General features: G+C 36.1%; 1 protein-coding gene across 1 annotated transcript in view; it reads left to right on the top strand.

The window, feature by feature from the left end:
• LOC150090695 (uncharacterized) overlaps positions 1-16,922 on the top strand; it is a 128,005-nt gene that overhangs the window by 99,305 nt on the left and 11,778 nt on the right. Inside the window, exons 4-5 of the mRNA XM_090379465.1 lie at positions 1,110-1,306; positions 8,450-8,557. Coding sequence (XP_090235591.1) covers positions 1,110-1,306; positions 8,450-8,557 — 305 coding nt within the window. The remainder of the gene's footprint in view (positions 1-1,109; positions 1,307-8,449; positions 8,558-16,922) is intronic.

Here is a 16,922-nt window from a genome sequence, read left to right as displayed (position 1 = left end):
AACTTAATACATATGAGTTTTGAAAAAAACGTGAAACCTCCTTTACTTGCTGCCGAAACATTGAAATCTAAAAGAACTTTGGTTCACAATTTTGTAAGTAAGGTGTTTTTTTTTTCCTAGCCTTGCATGAACATATAGCATGTTATTTTAATTTTAACACATATATTCAGGGCACAATTATTTTAATATTGTGAAAAATAAGACTGCACTGTGTGTATGTGTATGTGTGTGTATATATATATATATATATCTGTATGAGCACACACGTGTGCGTTTATTTGTCTATGAATGTATATATATAGAGAAGGAAATTGAGCGAAGAAACACAAAAATAAATAGTGAAGACAGAAGGGGAAATGGAAGGAATGTATATCTAAAAATTTTAAAAATATGTTAAGTAAGGGGCAAATACAACCAAAGTTATAAGCTAATGAATAATAAACTTAGCCCAGTGCCACCTGACCGTGCTGTAGGGTGTCTCCATAGCCAGGTGGGCAGGAGCAGCAGTGCATAGCACATGCTTCTTGATTAGACCGGGGTTCGAGCCCGTGACCACCAAATACGGAGGATGCGGAAAGGTCAGGGAATGACCACTGCATATCCCGGAGCAATATGCCTTAGTTGCTAATGCTGCTAAAAAAAACCAAATAACAAACAATAACAACAACCACGCTGAAGCCAAAAAATGTGAAATATCACTAAAATGATATAAACTAACCACAAAAGAAAAATAGATATAGAACAAACAAAGTAAAGAACAAAAAAAAAATAAAAAAATAAATACATAATTAAATAAAAAGATAAAAATATACACATATAAAACTCAGCTTTTACTCTCAGTGAACAAATAACAAATATTTTTAAAGGTATATTAATAGCCTTTATTTTTAAAAAAGAATCTTCATTAAGGATGATCTAATTTATCTGGGCTTGTCTGTTTTGTATTATTTATGAGTAAGGTTCTTTATTATGAGCAACCATCTCTTGCAGGAAAAAAAAGACCAGGTGAAAGAGGCATGTATTAACTGTCACTTAAAACTGTATGGGTTTCACAAAGTCAGTACGTGCTTAGCTAAATACAGATAACAATTTATTTTTTACCTTTTTAGCTGTCAGTCTGTCAACATGTGGAAAAGAAAAGAGTTGCTACATCCGGTCAGATAAGCAGCCCTCATGCCATGCAGACACTTGTGATTATATTTTCACTTACCAAGTGAAGAACAACAGATCAGTGGAATTTGTGTTAGGAGGAACTGCTAAAGAAGACCATTCTTATTTGGCCATTGGATTTGCAAGTGATGGAAAGGTAAAATTTGAAGTGCAAATTAAATTAGATAAAGCACTATTTAATCCATAACATTTAATAACATTATATTTTTTGAAGTAATTTCACGAGTATTGTTCATATTCATCAGATTACTATGATCAATATGAATAATATGAAACATATTAAAATATACATTCTCTGGGAATATCTGCTTACATACTGTGGTGTCACATATCTTGTGAAAATCACTAAAACCTGTGAACTGTTTAGTTTCAGAGACAATTGATATAGATAACTTTTCTTATCCACTTTCAATCCATCACTTAAGAAGACTACACTTAATTGGTGTGTCACAATACATCAGTGTGATGCAGAGGAAGAAAATGGTTGAGAACATTCAGCCTTAGAATAAAAGTGTATTTAAATTAAGCATAGGAAGTTCTGTTTAATCAACGTTGATCCATTATGGCTCATATCACACATATTTCAAACCTTTATACCCATCTGTACACTAATATTATATAAAAACAATGTAAAATCAAATTTATATAAATATATGTTTAATGGATTAACATATTTAACCCCATGTTTGTTGTTTTATTTAAAAATATCTAAGAGTTATTTGTTACCGACAAAGTGTAGAATCCAACCATTGTATAGAATGCCTGGAAAAGTATTAAATAAGCTTTTCTTTATCATGCTATGATACCATTATTAAGTGAATCACAGTTCTGACTTTAATATAAAAGCATACTTTGGGGGGGGGGGGGGTTCTCATATATTCACTATTAAAATGAATATGTAACTGTTATAAGTACTAACTTATAAAATATTTTAAAATTTTTCTTTTTATCTTTTTCTATAATTATACTGTACAGGCATACCTCGAATAACGAATAGGATGCGTTCCACGAAATTACTTCGTTAAGCGAAACTTCGTTTTCAGAGGTTAAAATACTATGGCCAGAATAGGGATACGTTCCTACGTAAAGAAAATGAAAAGCTTTTTTTTCGAACAAAGAAAAGTTTTATTAAATAAACAGTCAACTTACATACAAAGTGAAATCACATTTTAAAATATGAGTCTAAAGTTGATTGTTTATGCTCTTTTTCTCTTTCATTTAACAATTGCCTATACGGAGTTATTGCATTTAACACTGATCGCTTAACAATAACACTTCTTCCTAAATCAGGATCATTTTCACTAAAAAAATTTTAAGCACCTTTTTAAATCTTTGGTTGTTAACACTTTTTCGGCAGGAACTTCTTTTAACTTCGTCTTCATTATCTTTGTCTTCGTTGCTAACAAGGTTTTCTAAATCTTCCACTGAAAAACCATCATCTTCTGCATTCAATAAATTTCTAACATCCTCTTCATCGACATTTTCGAAACCTATTGATTGAGCCATCTGGATAACTTCATTTCTAATTTCTTGGATGTTATTTTCTTCTTCTAGTACAACTTCTGGACATATTTTGCGCCAAACTCCATTTAAGCATTTCTTAGTGACTTCTTTCCAAGAACTATCAATGTTTTCAATTGCGTTTTTAATGGTGTAGTTTTTCCAAAAAGTTTTAACTGTCATTTCCTCTTTATCCTCTAGTTCAGTTAAACTGCTTAATGTTCGACGCAGATAATAAGCTTTAAATGATGCTATTACTCCCTGATCCAATGGTTTAATCAGGGAAGTTTAATCAGGCATGTGCTGGAAGAAACACAACTTTGACAGGAATGCATGTGTCCAACGTGTTAAGATCAGTAGGATATCCCGGAGCATTGTCTAACAACAAATTAGCTTTTTCTTCAAAGTTGTTTTTTTTTTTGACAATACCGTTTTACTTCAGGACAAAAGTGGTTAACAAACGAATCAGTAAATAACTCCTTGGTAACCCACGCTTTTCTATTTGCTTTCCATATTACAGGTAAATTCATTTTTATGTTACCTTTTAACGCCCTCGGATTTTCTGAATGGTAAACTAATAACAATTTTAATTTATAATCGCCAGAGGCATTTGATCCAAAGAGTAACGTTAAACGGTCTTTGGCTGCTTTGAACCCAGCAGCTGATTTTTCTTCAATAGAAATGAAGCTTTTTGTTGGTAGCCCGTTTCCAGAACAAACCGCTTTCGTCAACATTGAACACCAAATTTGGAAAATTTTCACGTTCAATTATTTCCTTTAGTTTTTCTGGAAACTTATTTGCAGCTTCTCCTGTTAATTTTACACTATGAATCCTGGCCCGTTTTTTTAAATTTCTCGAACCAACCACGAAAAGCCCCAAAGGTTTCCGTAATTTCTTCAGTTTGTTTAGATTTCAGGTGATTAAACTGGAATATTTTTTTATGTTAAATGGGGCTTGAAATTGCCGACTTCGTTATATCGAAGCTTCGTTATCAGAGGTAACGTTAACCGAGGTATGCCTGTATATTAATTTCTTTAATTAATTAATGTTTTATAATGGGAAGTTTTAACTTTGCAGATATTAACTGGAATTTGTGGGTTGGTTACTAGCACACTAGCAAAGCTTTTGATGGATTTACTGGATGATCGTTTTCTATATCAGCATGTTCAAGAGGCAACCAGAGGGAGTAATACTCTTGATCTGATTATCAGCAGTGATTATTCATGCATTAAGAAACTGCAGATAAAAGAACCACTAGTGGCAGTGATCACAGTGTACTGATGTGGGATTTACTTAAAGATGTAACTACCATCAGGGGTTTTTACTTTCATAAAGGTGACCACAGTGGTCTCAGATAGTTTTTAAATTCTATACAGTGGAACCAACTGATGATGATGTTACCAACAGTAAATTCTAAATGGGAAGCATTCAAGGAATTAATCATGGAAGCTACTAGGCTTTTTCATACCAACTAAGCAATACTGTTCAAGGTTTAGGCCTAAATGGATGTCAAATGAACTAATGAGACTTGTGGTGGAGAATAAAAATGCATGGGATGTATATAAATTATCAAGTGACACAGAAACCTATGGTTGATATAAGCTGGTCTGTATTCAAGTCACAAAGGAAGTTAGGCAAGTGAAGGCAGATTACAAGAAATCTTTGGCAGAGGATGCAAAGAAAAACGGCAAACACTTTTTTACTTATGTAAACTCTAGAAGGAAGGAGATGAATCGGATAGGTCCCCTTAATATTGATGGTTCGACTGTTAATGAATCTGCTCAGACAGCTGACAAACTGAATGTGTATTTTGCATCTACAGTCACACATGAGGAAGTCTGTAGGGAAGTGGAGGCCAGAAGTTAATCTAACAGGGAGCTAATTTATTTTGTAATAACTGAGAGAAAGGCAGAAGAGAAATTGTTTAAGTTAAAAGTAAGAAATGCACCTGGGGTGGATGAGATCTATCCAATTATATTAAGGGAGGCAGCAAAGGAAATAAGCCATAATTATGAGAGCATACTTGGATTCAGGGGAGATGTCCACGGACTGGAGATGTGCAAATTTATCCCCAATTCATGAAGGGGGACATGAGTAATTACAGACCTGTTAGTTTAACTTTTGTTCCAGAGAAAATAATGGAGTCACTGGTGAAAGAACCAATGCAGTATCATCTAGACAAAACTGCAGTTATAGTTCAGACACAGCATAGGTTTGTTAAGGGGAAATCTTGTCTGACCAATTTGATTGGATACTGTGATGTGGTCACAAAGGAACTGGAAGCAAAAAATAATTTTGATATCATATACTTGGATTTCAGGAACGCTTCTGATACTGTGTTGAACATAAGACTGCTGTACAAATTAGAGCAATGTGGCATTACAGGCAAGTTGCTGCTATGGATAAAGGGATGGTAATCAGTGGGAGAGTGGTAATCAATGGACACTGCTCTTATTGGACTAATGTTAATAGTGGAGTTCCCCAGGATTTGGTGTTGTGCCCATTGTTGTTTTCTATATTTATCAATGATATTGATGAAAGTATATTAGGCTTAATGTCCAAGTTTGGCAATGATATAAAGGTTGAAGGGATTGTTAATGACAGTATGCTACTGCAAGGAACTAGAAAAATTAAGCAGATGGGCTGAGAAGTGTCAACTGAAATATAACATTGGCAAATGAAAATTACTGCATATGTGTAACAGTAACCCCAAGAATAGCATTAGCACTACTGGAGGCATATGATGCAAGAAAACAAGCTTATACAGCGTCAGCCAAAAAAAATCCCATTTCACGCATCCATTTGCTCTAAAAGTGCAACCAGTTCTTCCTTGAATTTATTTTTAAGCTATCAACTTCCATAATGACAGATGGAAGTTTGTTCCAGCAATTAACTACCCTCTGGCTAAAGGCAAATTTTCACACATCTATTCTACAACTGTCTTTCCTCAATTTGAATTTATGCCCCCTCAGGTTCATAATCTGAGCAAGAGGAAAAATCCCATCGGCATTGAGCCTGCTCAACCCATTCACCCACTTCTCACAAATCTTCTCTTACTCACCCATCCCTTTAGTTGTAACTGTGATTTACTTAATAATGGTATCGTAGGGTGATAAAGAAAACTTTATTTCATACTTTGCCAGGCATTTTATACAATGTATGGATTCTGCACTTTGCTGGTAACATATACACTGTGGCTACCAGTATTTCCATCATCTCTAATGATGTGATAGTGTTGTTAGAGGGGCGCCTCCGTAGTCAGGTGGGAAGGAGCAGCAGTGCATAGCACACGCTTCTTGATTAGACCGGGGTTCGAGCCCGTCACCACCAAATACGGAGGATGCGGAAAGGTCAGTGAATGACCACCGCATATTGCCGGAGCAATATGGCCTTAGTTGCTAATGCTCCTAAAAACCAAATAACAACAATAACAACAACGTGTTGTTAGATGTTACCTACCTGTATGCAAATCTTGGCTTCATACACAGTAAACTTAACACTTTAACAGATAATACATTACCCACCAGAACCAATTTCTCTCTTCCAATTTCTCTCTTCCACCAGAACCAATTTCTCACTCCCACACACACGTGTGCCGTGCACATGCACACATTAATATTCATATTTCTAGATCTTGAAATATGTGCATATAACACTACTGCAAAATACATAGAAATGCAATCAGTATATATGATTTAAAATGTACAAATTTCTCAGTAAACTGAGAAATTTGTACATTTTAAATCTTTGAGTCAATTTCATACCCACATTACTTAATTAATATTATATTTATATGGTGATGTTTTAAATGTTTAAATGAATTCTCTAAACTGTTTTTGTCTGTATAATAAAGTGTTTAAGATCAGTCGAGTAAATATAATGATGATGGTATTCTTACTCTTTTTCGGTAAACATAAACAAGGGGAGGTAAACCTAAATTGAAAAAGGGTGTCTGCAGGATAATACAGTCAGTCCTCGTATAGCACAATAGTTGCGTTCCTAGAAACCCTTGTACAATGCAAAATCGTGCAATATAAACAACAGGCCCTATGGGAAAAATGGGGTTAGGTGCCGACCACCCAAGATTGAACACATATTTGTAACCAAAACATTACCAAACACAATAAATAATCTTAATAAAATACTTACGCATTTTATTATGACTATTATGTAATAAAATATTGCTAATGCTTTTACTTCTATCGTAAGCAAACTTGTGTTTTGCTTGATTTTCTATCCAAACAGATGACAGGTTCCATCTCTTCCAATTCTTTGTGTCTTAATCTAATGGATTTTAATTACACTTTGAGTTGTTCCTGCTATGAAAGTTGTTTTTATTTTCTCTGCATTCTTTGTAATTCTCGGTGTTGCCTCATTTAGGTCTGTAGCACGTGCAATATCACATGGTCTTTCATTTCGCTCAAAGCTTTTCACAATTTCATATTTTTTCTCTATCAACAGAGGTGGACTGGCCATAAGCCTTACCGGGGAAACCCCGGTTGGCCGGAGGCTGGTGTGATTTTGGACATAAACGCTAGTGTGAGGCCACTACAAATTTTCCTGGGTAAGAATTTTTGACCCAGTCCGCCTCTGTTTATCGATATTGCTTTTCTTTTTCTCTCTGAATCTGCAGTGTCTTCACCAGGACGCTTCCTTTTCACACCTTTTAAGAATTTTACTCATTTTTAGGGAATAAAGCACAATCATAAAACGAGGAGGCACGCTTGATACACATAAACAAAGCTGTTCGCGTGTATCAACTGAATAAACAACACCGTAAGGGCAGATAGAGATACACTATTAACACCTCACATTTTACTAAAGCACATTTCTAGGGGTTACTACCATAAAACAATAAAAACAATTTCCAGTTGCGTTTCTGCTAATGGAATCTGTTATAAACTGGTAGTAAACTCGATCTAATTGCATTTGCGATTATACCGATAGCTGGAATTGTGTTGGTTTTTACGTTATTATGGTGAAATGTGTTTCTCCTTCACTGATATAAAAAACATAAATACATTTTCAGAATCTTCTCTTCATGCCTATCGTGTTGCGTTCTTTTGGGGTGATTCTGCGTTCGCTTGCCATTTCTTGTAAACACAAAGGCAAATCGTGTATAAGCGAATTCGGTTCGTGTTATATAAGATATCGTTTCCCTATTTATAAATCGTGTATGATCGAATTCGTGTAGTGTAAACACGTGTTATACGAGGACTGACTGCATGCATAAATTTGCTTTCAGCCAGAGCAACTGATTGTTGGAACTACCATCTGGTGTTGTGGAAGTGGATAGTTTGAATAAATTTAAGGAAATTAATTAGACATATAACTAGAGGGGATGGACAGATGAGGTGGGTAGTAGTTTTTTTTGTTATTTTTTTCCCCATGCTCAGTCTGTATAAGCTTGCTGTCTTGCATCATTTCTCATTACTACTACTAATAAAATGATAATATAATATGCAAACTTAGACAATCACTTTGAATATCAAATCTGTCTAATTGTATAGTAAATAACACTAACGAAAGTGAGGAAAATTTAAATTTTTTTTAAATAATTGTGATATTTTCAATTTTGTAGTTTTCCTTATAAAAGGTTCACTTAATGTTATCATAGCTATGCGCTTGTCATATTTTAAAAATCCAGATACGTTATGACAGCAGTATTTGTTTTTACAATTTAATAAAAAATAAGTTTAAAAAAGTCTATTAAAACAAAGGATAAGTCTAAAATTTAAAAAGTACTGATACTAACTTTTCATTTTGTTTACCCTTTTAGGCACATAACTTGAGTATGATAGCATGTTCCAGGTCTACTGATGATGTAACAGAAGTGAAATATTATAGTATTAAGGATCCACACCAAGCACCTGTAGAACAATCAATGGTAAGTTATGAAATAATTGTCACATTCCAAAATGATTTTAGAACAGCCATCATAATTAACTAGGATGATAAAGTTAACACAATCATTTTGTATAATTGACTTTAACAATAAGGAAATTATTGTGCACTCAAATCTGTTGTTGGTGGGCTGATTAGATTATCTGTCGGTAGTGCATTTGTTTGTTTAACTAATATTTTTCTTTGAAATGCAGTGATTCCACAGCCGTTGTTAGCTGTGGAATCACTGCACATGTGGCTTTCCAGTAAGATGGGGCTCAGTGGTTTGCTGTTTTAATTTATTTTGTTTCACGCTAATGGTCATGTGTTGTCATTAGTTTTGTGCTTCTATTTATAGTGATATTACATGTAATTAAGCTTTGGTGTCATCAAGGAGGCACTGCTAAATTTGTTCTAATTGGTAATTTATCTAAATTAAATTATTTTGGAATGCATTCCTTCTGGAACAACCTACTCTTAATTTAATTTCCCACATCCTTTTTTTTGTTGATATGGTTAACCTGATTTTTTTTTTTTTTTTTTTTTTGTATTTGCTTCCTAATTGGATTGCCTTTCTGCTGACTATTCTTTCCTAATTTATATATGTATATTTAACATTTTATACATGCCTATTCATCATCTTAGACATCAAAGGCGGATTTTGTTGGGGTATCAGAGACGTGGTGTCACACTGATATTAGGAATGCAGAATTGGAATTTGGGGAGTACAATGTGTACAGAAAGGATAAACAGGATAGGAAGGGAGGAGGAGGTGTCATGCTGTTAATTAAGAAAAAAATAAAATCAAAACAAGTGCATCCAGTTGATATAGATGAACAGTGCACTTTTGAGTCAGTTTGGTGTGACATAAGCACTGCGAAAGCAAAAATAAGAGTAGGAGTGTGTTATAGGCCTAATGAGTACAATGAACAATTGTACAGAGAAATAGAGTGGGCTAGTAAATCAGATTGTCTTATAATGGGGGATTTTAACTTCCCAGATATTGCTGGAACTTGTGGGTTGGTCACTCACACACTAGGTAAGACTTTTGTGGATTTATTGGATGATTGTTTTCTGCAGCAGCATGTTCGAGAGGCAACCAGAGCAAGTAATACTCTTGATCTGGTTATCAGCAGTGATCATTTGTGTATTAAGAATTTGCAGATAAAGGAACCACTAGGTGGCAGTGATCACAGTGTACTGACATGGGATTTTACTTAAAGATATAATTACCATCAGGGATAAAGGAAAGGGTTTTTGCTTCCGTAAAGGTGAGTACAGTCAGTCCTCGTATAGCACGATAGTTGTGTTCCTAGAAACCCTCGTGCAATATAAACAACAGGCCCTATGGGAAAAATAGGGTTAAGTGCCGACCACCCAAGATTGAACACACATTTGTAACCAAAACATTACCAAACACAATAAATAATCATAATAAAATACTTACGTATTTTATTACGACTACTACGTAATAAAATATTGCTAATGCTTTTACTTCTATCGTAAGCAAACTTGTTTTTTGTTCGATTTTCTATCCAAACATTGGACAGCCGTTGCATCTCTTCCAATTCTTTGTGTCTTAATCTAATGGATTTTAATTACACTTTGAGTTGTTCCTGCTATGAAAGTTGTTTTTATTTTCTCTGCATTCTTTGTAATTCTTGGCGTTGCCTCATTTAGTTCTGTAGCACGTGCAATATCACATGGTCTTTCATTTCGCTCAAAGCATTTCACAGTTTCATATTTCTTCGCTATCGACAGTGGTGGACTGGCCATAAGCCTTACCAGGGAAACCCCGGTGGGCCGGAGGCCGGTGTGATTTTGACCATAAACCATAGTGTGAGGCCACTATAAATTTTCCCGGGTAAGAATTTTTGACCCAGTCTGCCTCTGTTTATCGATATTGATTTTCTTTTTCTCTCTGAATCTGCAGTGTCTTCACCAGGACGCTTTCTTTTCACACCTTTTAAGTATTTTACTCATTTTTAGGGAATAAAGCACAATTACAAAACGAGGAGGCATGCTTGATACACATAAACAAAGCTGCACGCGTGTACCAATTGAATAAACAACACCGGAAAGGCAGAGATACACTATTAACACCTCACATTTTACTAAAGCACATTTCTAGGGGTTACTACCATAAAACTATAAAAACAATTTCCCGTTGCGTTTCTGCTAGTGGAATCTGTTATAAACTGGTAGTAAACTCGATCTAATTGCATTTGCGATTATACCGATAGCTGGAATTGTGTCGCTTTTTACGTTATTATGGTGAAATGTGTTTCCCCTTCACTGATATAAAACACATAAATACATTTTCAGAATCTTCTCTTCTTTCCTATTGTGTTGCGTTCAGTTGGGGTGATTCCGCATTCGACTGCCATTTCTTGTAAACACAAAGGCAAATCGTGCATAAGCGAATTCAGTTCGTGTTATATAAGATATCGTTCCCCTATTTATAAATCGTGTACGATCGAATTCATGTAATGTAAACATGTGTTATACGAAGACTGACTGTACAGTGGTCTCAGTCAGTTTTTAAATTCTGTACAGTGGGATCAACTGATGATGTTACCAACAGTAAATTCTAAGTGGGAAGCATTCAAGGAATTAATCGTGGATGCTACTAAAAGTTTCATACCTATTAAGAAATATTGTTCAAGGTTTAGGCCTAAATGGTTATCAAATGAACTAATGAGACTCGTGACAGAGAAGAAAAATGCCTGGGATGCATATAAATTATCAAGCGACTCAGAAGCCTATGGCAGATATAAGTTAGTCTGTAATCAGGTCACAAAGGAGGTTAGGCAGATTACGAGAAATCTTTGGTAAAAGATGCTAAGAAAAACAGCAAGAAACAACATTTGTTTACTTATATAAACTCTAAAAGGAAGGGGATGAATCTGATTGGTCCACTTGATATCGATGGTTCGACTGTTGATGATCCTGCTCAGATAGCAAACAAACTGAATGAGTATTTTGTATCTACATTCACACATGAGAAGTTATTAAGGTTTGAAAAAACCAGAAGGTTATCAAATTGTAGCAGGGTGCTTAATGATTTTGTAATAACTGAGAGCAAAGTGAAGGAGAAATTGTTGAAGTTAAACATAAGAAAGGCATCTGGGGTGGATCGGATCTATCCAGTTATATAGGGTGGCCACTGAAAGACTGAAGGGTTTGAAAAAGTCATAACTTGTTAAATTTTAATATTTTTTTAAAGGTTATAGAGCATCCCTTGGAGATTAAAATGTGGCCAATGAAAGACTGACCACCCTTTCAGAATCTTCTGAAGCGATGTTCTGGCGATGCCTAGTTAAGCAGAGCGACGACGGGTAGAGGCAGATGGATCCTCAAGAACACTCTGCCGTACAGCTTCCACCGCTGTGTCAGTGCGCTTAGGACTTCTTTCCGGAAGATCGCCGACTGATCCAGTTCTTTCAAACTGGGCGATTAGGTTCTGAATCATGTTATCGCTAGGAGGACTTTAAAATGTTGCCGGTATTTTCTCTGAGTTTCAATAATTGATCGTTCACTGGAATAGAAAATCCCGAGTTTTACTCGTTGCTGGACATCATACGTAGCCATTTTAATCCCCAAGGTGCAAAAAAATTTTAACGTGTAAAAAAAGATTAAAAATGAACAAGTTATGACTTTTTCAAACCCTTCAGTCTTTCAGTGGCCACCCTGTATTAAAGGAGGCAGCAAAGCAACTAAGCAAACCCTTAGCCATAATTATGAGAGCATCCTTGGACTCAGGGGAGGTCCCCACGGACTGGAGAAGTGCAAATGTATCCCCAATTCACAAAGGGAGATCGAAGGGTGACACGAGTAATTACAGACCAGTTAGTTTAACTTATGTTCCGGGTAAAATAATGGAGTCACTGGTTAAAGATGCATTGCAGGATCATCTAGACAAGACTGCAGCAATAATTCAGAAACAGCATGGGGTTGTTAACGGAAAGTCTTGTCTGACAAATTTGATAGGATATTATGATGTGGTTACAAAGGAACTGGATGCAAAAAATAATTTTGATATCATATACTTGGATTTCAGGAAAGCTTTTGACACTGTTGCGCATAGAAGACTATTGTACAAATTGGAGCAGAATGGTATTAAGGGTAAGTTGCTACAATGGATAAAAGGATGGTTGAGTGGGAGAAGACAGAGGGTGGTAATCAATGGGTACTGCTCTTCGTGGACTAACGTTATTAGTGGAGTTCCACAGGGTTCGGTGTTGGGTCCACTGTTGTTTTGTATATTTATCAATGATATTGATGAAGGTATATCAGGCTTAGTGTCAAAGTTTGCAGATGATACAAAGGTTGGCACGGTTGTTAATGACAGTAATGGCAGTGTGCTACTGCAACAGGATCTAGAAAATTTGGGCAGATAGGCTAAGAAGTGGCAACTGAAGTTTAAACTTGACAAATGCAAAGTACTGCATATGTGTAGAAGTAACCCCAGAGAAATGTACCAACTGTGTGGTACTACACTTAAGGTTGTAAAAAATGAAAAAGACCTGGGAATAATTCTGCACTCACATATGACGTTTTCTGAGCAATCCGTACAGGCTGCCATAGCAGGTCATGGGGTTTTGTCAATGATATATAGGAATTTTGCTAGCAGGGAGAAGGAGGTGATTGTCCCTCTGTATAAGGCAATGGTCAGGCCACACCTTGAGTGCTGCGTACAGGTCTGGAGGCCTCATTTTAGGAAGGATGTAGATTTGCTTGAGCGTGTACAGAGAAGGGCAACAAGATTGGTGAGGGGAATAAAGGGATCATCTTACCAAGAGAGGTTTAAGTTCTGCAAATTGCAGTGGCTGGAGACTAGGCACCTGTGCGGTGATCTGATTGAGATGTAGAAGGCCTTGAATGGGTTGAGCGCGCTGAATTCTGATGGGATCCTTCCACTTGTTCAGATTATGAACCTAAGGGGGCATAAATTCAAATTAAGAAAAGTCAGATGTATAATAGATGTGCGGAAATTTGCCTTTAGCCAGCGGGTGGTTAATTGCTGGAACAAACTTCCATCTATTGTTGTGGAAGTTGATAGGTTAAATAAATTTAAGGAGGAACTGGACAGGCATTTGGAGGGAATGGTGAGATTTTTTTTTTTTTTTGGCTGAGTCTGCCTAAGCTCATACACTTGCTTTCTTGCATCACATGGAACTACTACTACTACCTGTAAATTTACTTTCAGAATATCTTATAAGTTGATATTTTCTTCTTCTTCTTACCAGTGCCTTCCATCGCAATTTTTACTGTATACCTTTTCATTATTCCTTGTGTTATGTGATAGTGCATTATCACTATGTTATTAATGCGCATGCCATTTATTTTCATTTATCTTCCTTTCAGTAATATTCCACCTTGATGTTCATTCTTCACCATTTTTACATGGTGCTTATCACAAAGAATATAACACTGTTTTTGCTGTCATATACCACAGAAAATTGTTAGTGGAACTTTTAGTACTGCCAGCAACTTTCTGTGGTACGCATTGTGCTGGAATCTTATGGGAGGCACCTAAGGAAATTATATTAACATCATTAAATATATTATTGTTCAATATTTTATTATATATATTTCTCCATCAGTGGCTTGGTATTGCTATGTGGGTGTCCTGATCTAATTTCACACTGCATAAGACAACCAGTGTACATTATATGAGCATATTCATATTCTGTTCATGTTCATTAAGCAGCAACTGAAGTTTAACATTTATAAATGCAAATTACTGCATATGGGGTAGCAGTAACCCAAGAGAAATGTACCAACTCTGTGGTACTACTCTCAGGGAAGTGGAGAATGAAAAAGACCTGGGGATAATTGTGTAGTGCAGTCAGATATGAAGTTTGCTGAGTAATGCAGATGGGCCGAGAGCAGGTCATGGAGTCTTGTCAATGATATATAGGAATTTTGCTAGCAGGGACAAAGAGGTGATTATCCTGTTGTATAAGGCAATGGTCAGGCCATACCATGAGTACTGTGTACAGGTCTGGAGGCCTCATTTTAAGAAGGATGCAGAGTTGCTAGAATGAGCACAAAGAAGGGCAACAAGATTGGTGACGGAAACAAGGGGGTGCTCTTATGAAGAAAGGCTTAAGTTCTGTTGTAGAGTTTCTAGAATGAGCACAAAGAAGGGCAACAAGATTGGTGAGGGGAACAAGGGGATGCTCTTATGAAGAAAGGCTTAAGTTCTGCAAATTGCAGCGCCTAGAGACTAGACACCTGCGAGGTGATCTGATTGAGGTGTATAAGGTCTTGAATGGGTTGAGCAAGCTCAATGCTGATAGAATTCTTCCTCTTGCTCAGATAATGAATCTGAGGGGGCATAGATTCAAATTGAGGAAAGACAGTTGTAGAATAGATGTGTGGAAATTTGCTTTAGCCAGCAGATAGCTGACTGCTGGAACAGACTTCCATCTCTTGTTGTGGAAGTTGATAGCTTAAATAAATTTAAGGCTGAGCTAGACAGGCATTTGGAGTGAATGGATGGGTGAAATGGGAGAGTTTTTTTTTTTTTGGCTGATGCTGCATAAGCTTGCTTTCTTGCATCGTATGCCTCAGCTAATGCTAAACCCATTTTTGAAATATAAATCAACAGACCTTTTAACATGAATTCTCCTTATACGATGTCTTTATCTCCAACTGTAGTATGGTCTATCTTTAAATTATCCCCTCTACCTTTCTCTTTCATCTGTTCTTCAAAAATTATTATTTTAATAGTAAAATAATAATAAGAATTGTTAAATTCTTATTTTCTGTGTATTGGAATCGGTTTTTTTTTTACAGTGTTAATCTTTAGTCTTACCCCAATGCTTGTTTTAGATACTCTGAGGCTTGGTGCACATATCTTTAGAGTTTGTGAGGATCCCAAACTAATAGTAATTGCATTGCTTTAGGGCCCTGGAGAAACTGAGCTACTTCACCTTGATAAATCTAGTCTTGTCCCCCTCTCCCATCCCCACAGTCACTTTTTGAATACAGAAAGCCTAGATATAAGTCTGTCTTCTTTTGCAACAATTCTGCAAATAACAATTCTCATTTGATTTCATTATCCTTCTGTAAGTGAATATATTACTCAGTGGTGGGATGGTTAGGAATGGGAGGGAGAGGTTCTGAAACTAAATTCCAGTTGCTTGATGTGATAATTGTCTCCATTGTTCTCAAATGTCTTCCATGTTTATACATCGCATATGGTGACTGCAGTAGTGTAACTACTAATATTTGGCCCCTAAGCAAAATGTTTAAAAAGACCCCCACTTCTGCTTATTTTGAGTTAAAAATTTTACTTTTCTAACCCTCTTTGGGGCTCCTAATGTTGCAGACCCTTAAGCACCACTTAACCACACTGAATCATAGTTATGCCACTGGATCACTGGTTAGCTCTTTGTAGGCTTCTTCTGTGAGGGGAGGAAATTCCTTCATTTCTGCTTAAACCTGTCAAGCTTGGTCCTATGAGAAAAATCCTTTACAAACTCTTACTGTGACCAGAAAAAGAACATCTAAATAGAATATTCTGGTCTGGTCTGGTAATGGAAATCAAACCCAAACCTTGCCAGAATGACCAGAGGCAAAGCCAGTATACTATCACGGCAGATAGCTGAATATATCAACAATAAAATTACATCAATTTCGATTCCAGGTGCAGGTTTTAATTTTGAGGTTATTACTTTATTTGTTTATACAGGGAATTCCAGAAGTCTGGAATCATAAGCTATAATGCAAATTTTTTTTTTTGCAACTAGTGGCACTACTGTGACATAAAGATGATCACGTTGTCAGTGAGAAGTTGCAAATATGTTCAACACACATCACACAGAATGCAAATCAATGATACAGGGTTAGTGTTGGATAAAGAATGCAATAGAGAAGACCTTCATGGAGAGCTTCTGATGATATATTAATGACAATGGTAGTTGAAGGTTTAGGTTCATCCTGAACAAATTTCTGCACCACACATCTACAGAATTGGGGTGACAAAATATAGTATTCAAGATAGTTGGATCAGTTGGATCCTAAAAAAATTCAAATTCTTCAGGTAACTGAGAGGATGATCCTGTTTAACACTTGGAGTTCTTCATATAGGTATTTGAAGTAAGAAAATCCTAGTTTCAGAACAACTGTTCTTTTGAGCAGTGAGTATGGTGGGTCTCTGGAAGGGCCAAATAATTGGCTCATTCTTCTTCATAAAATACAGTGACAAGATAGAGATAGGTATATCTTGATGTGTTGTGTAATGAAGCTTTTCCAGGCATTTTGATATGAGCAGGACAGATATCTGGATTGGTTTTTGCAAGATGGCTGCCTGTTCACTGCAGCCATGCAGTCAGATGAATAGTTCCATCAACATTGTA

The sequence above is a fragment of the Mastigoproctus giganteus genome, chromosome 1 (genome assembly GCF_048544385.1).
Source record: "Mastigoproctus giganteus isolate SK-2022 chromosome 1, ASM4854438v1, whole genome shotgun sequence".
NCBI lineage: Eukaryota > Metazoa > Arthropoda > Arachnida > Uropygi > Thelyphonidae > Mastigoproctus > Mastigoproctus giganteus.
The sequence above is the reverse complement of the archived record's forward strand: the minus strand, read 5'-3'. Positions and strand labels throughout refer to the sequence as shown.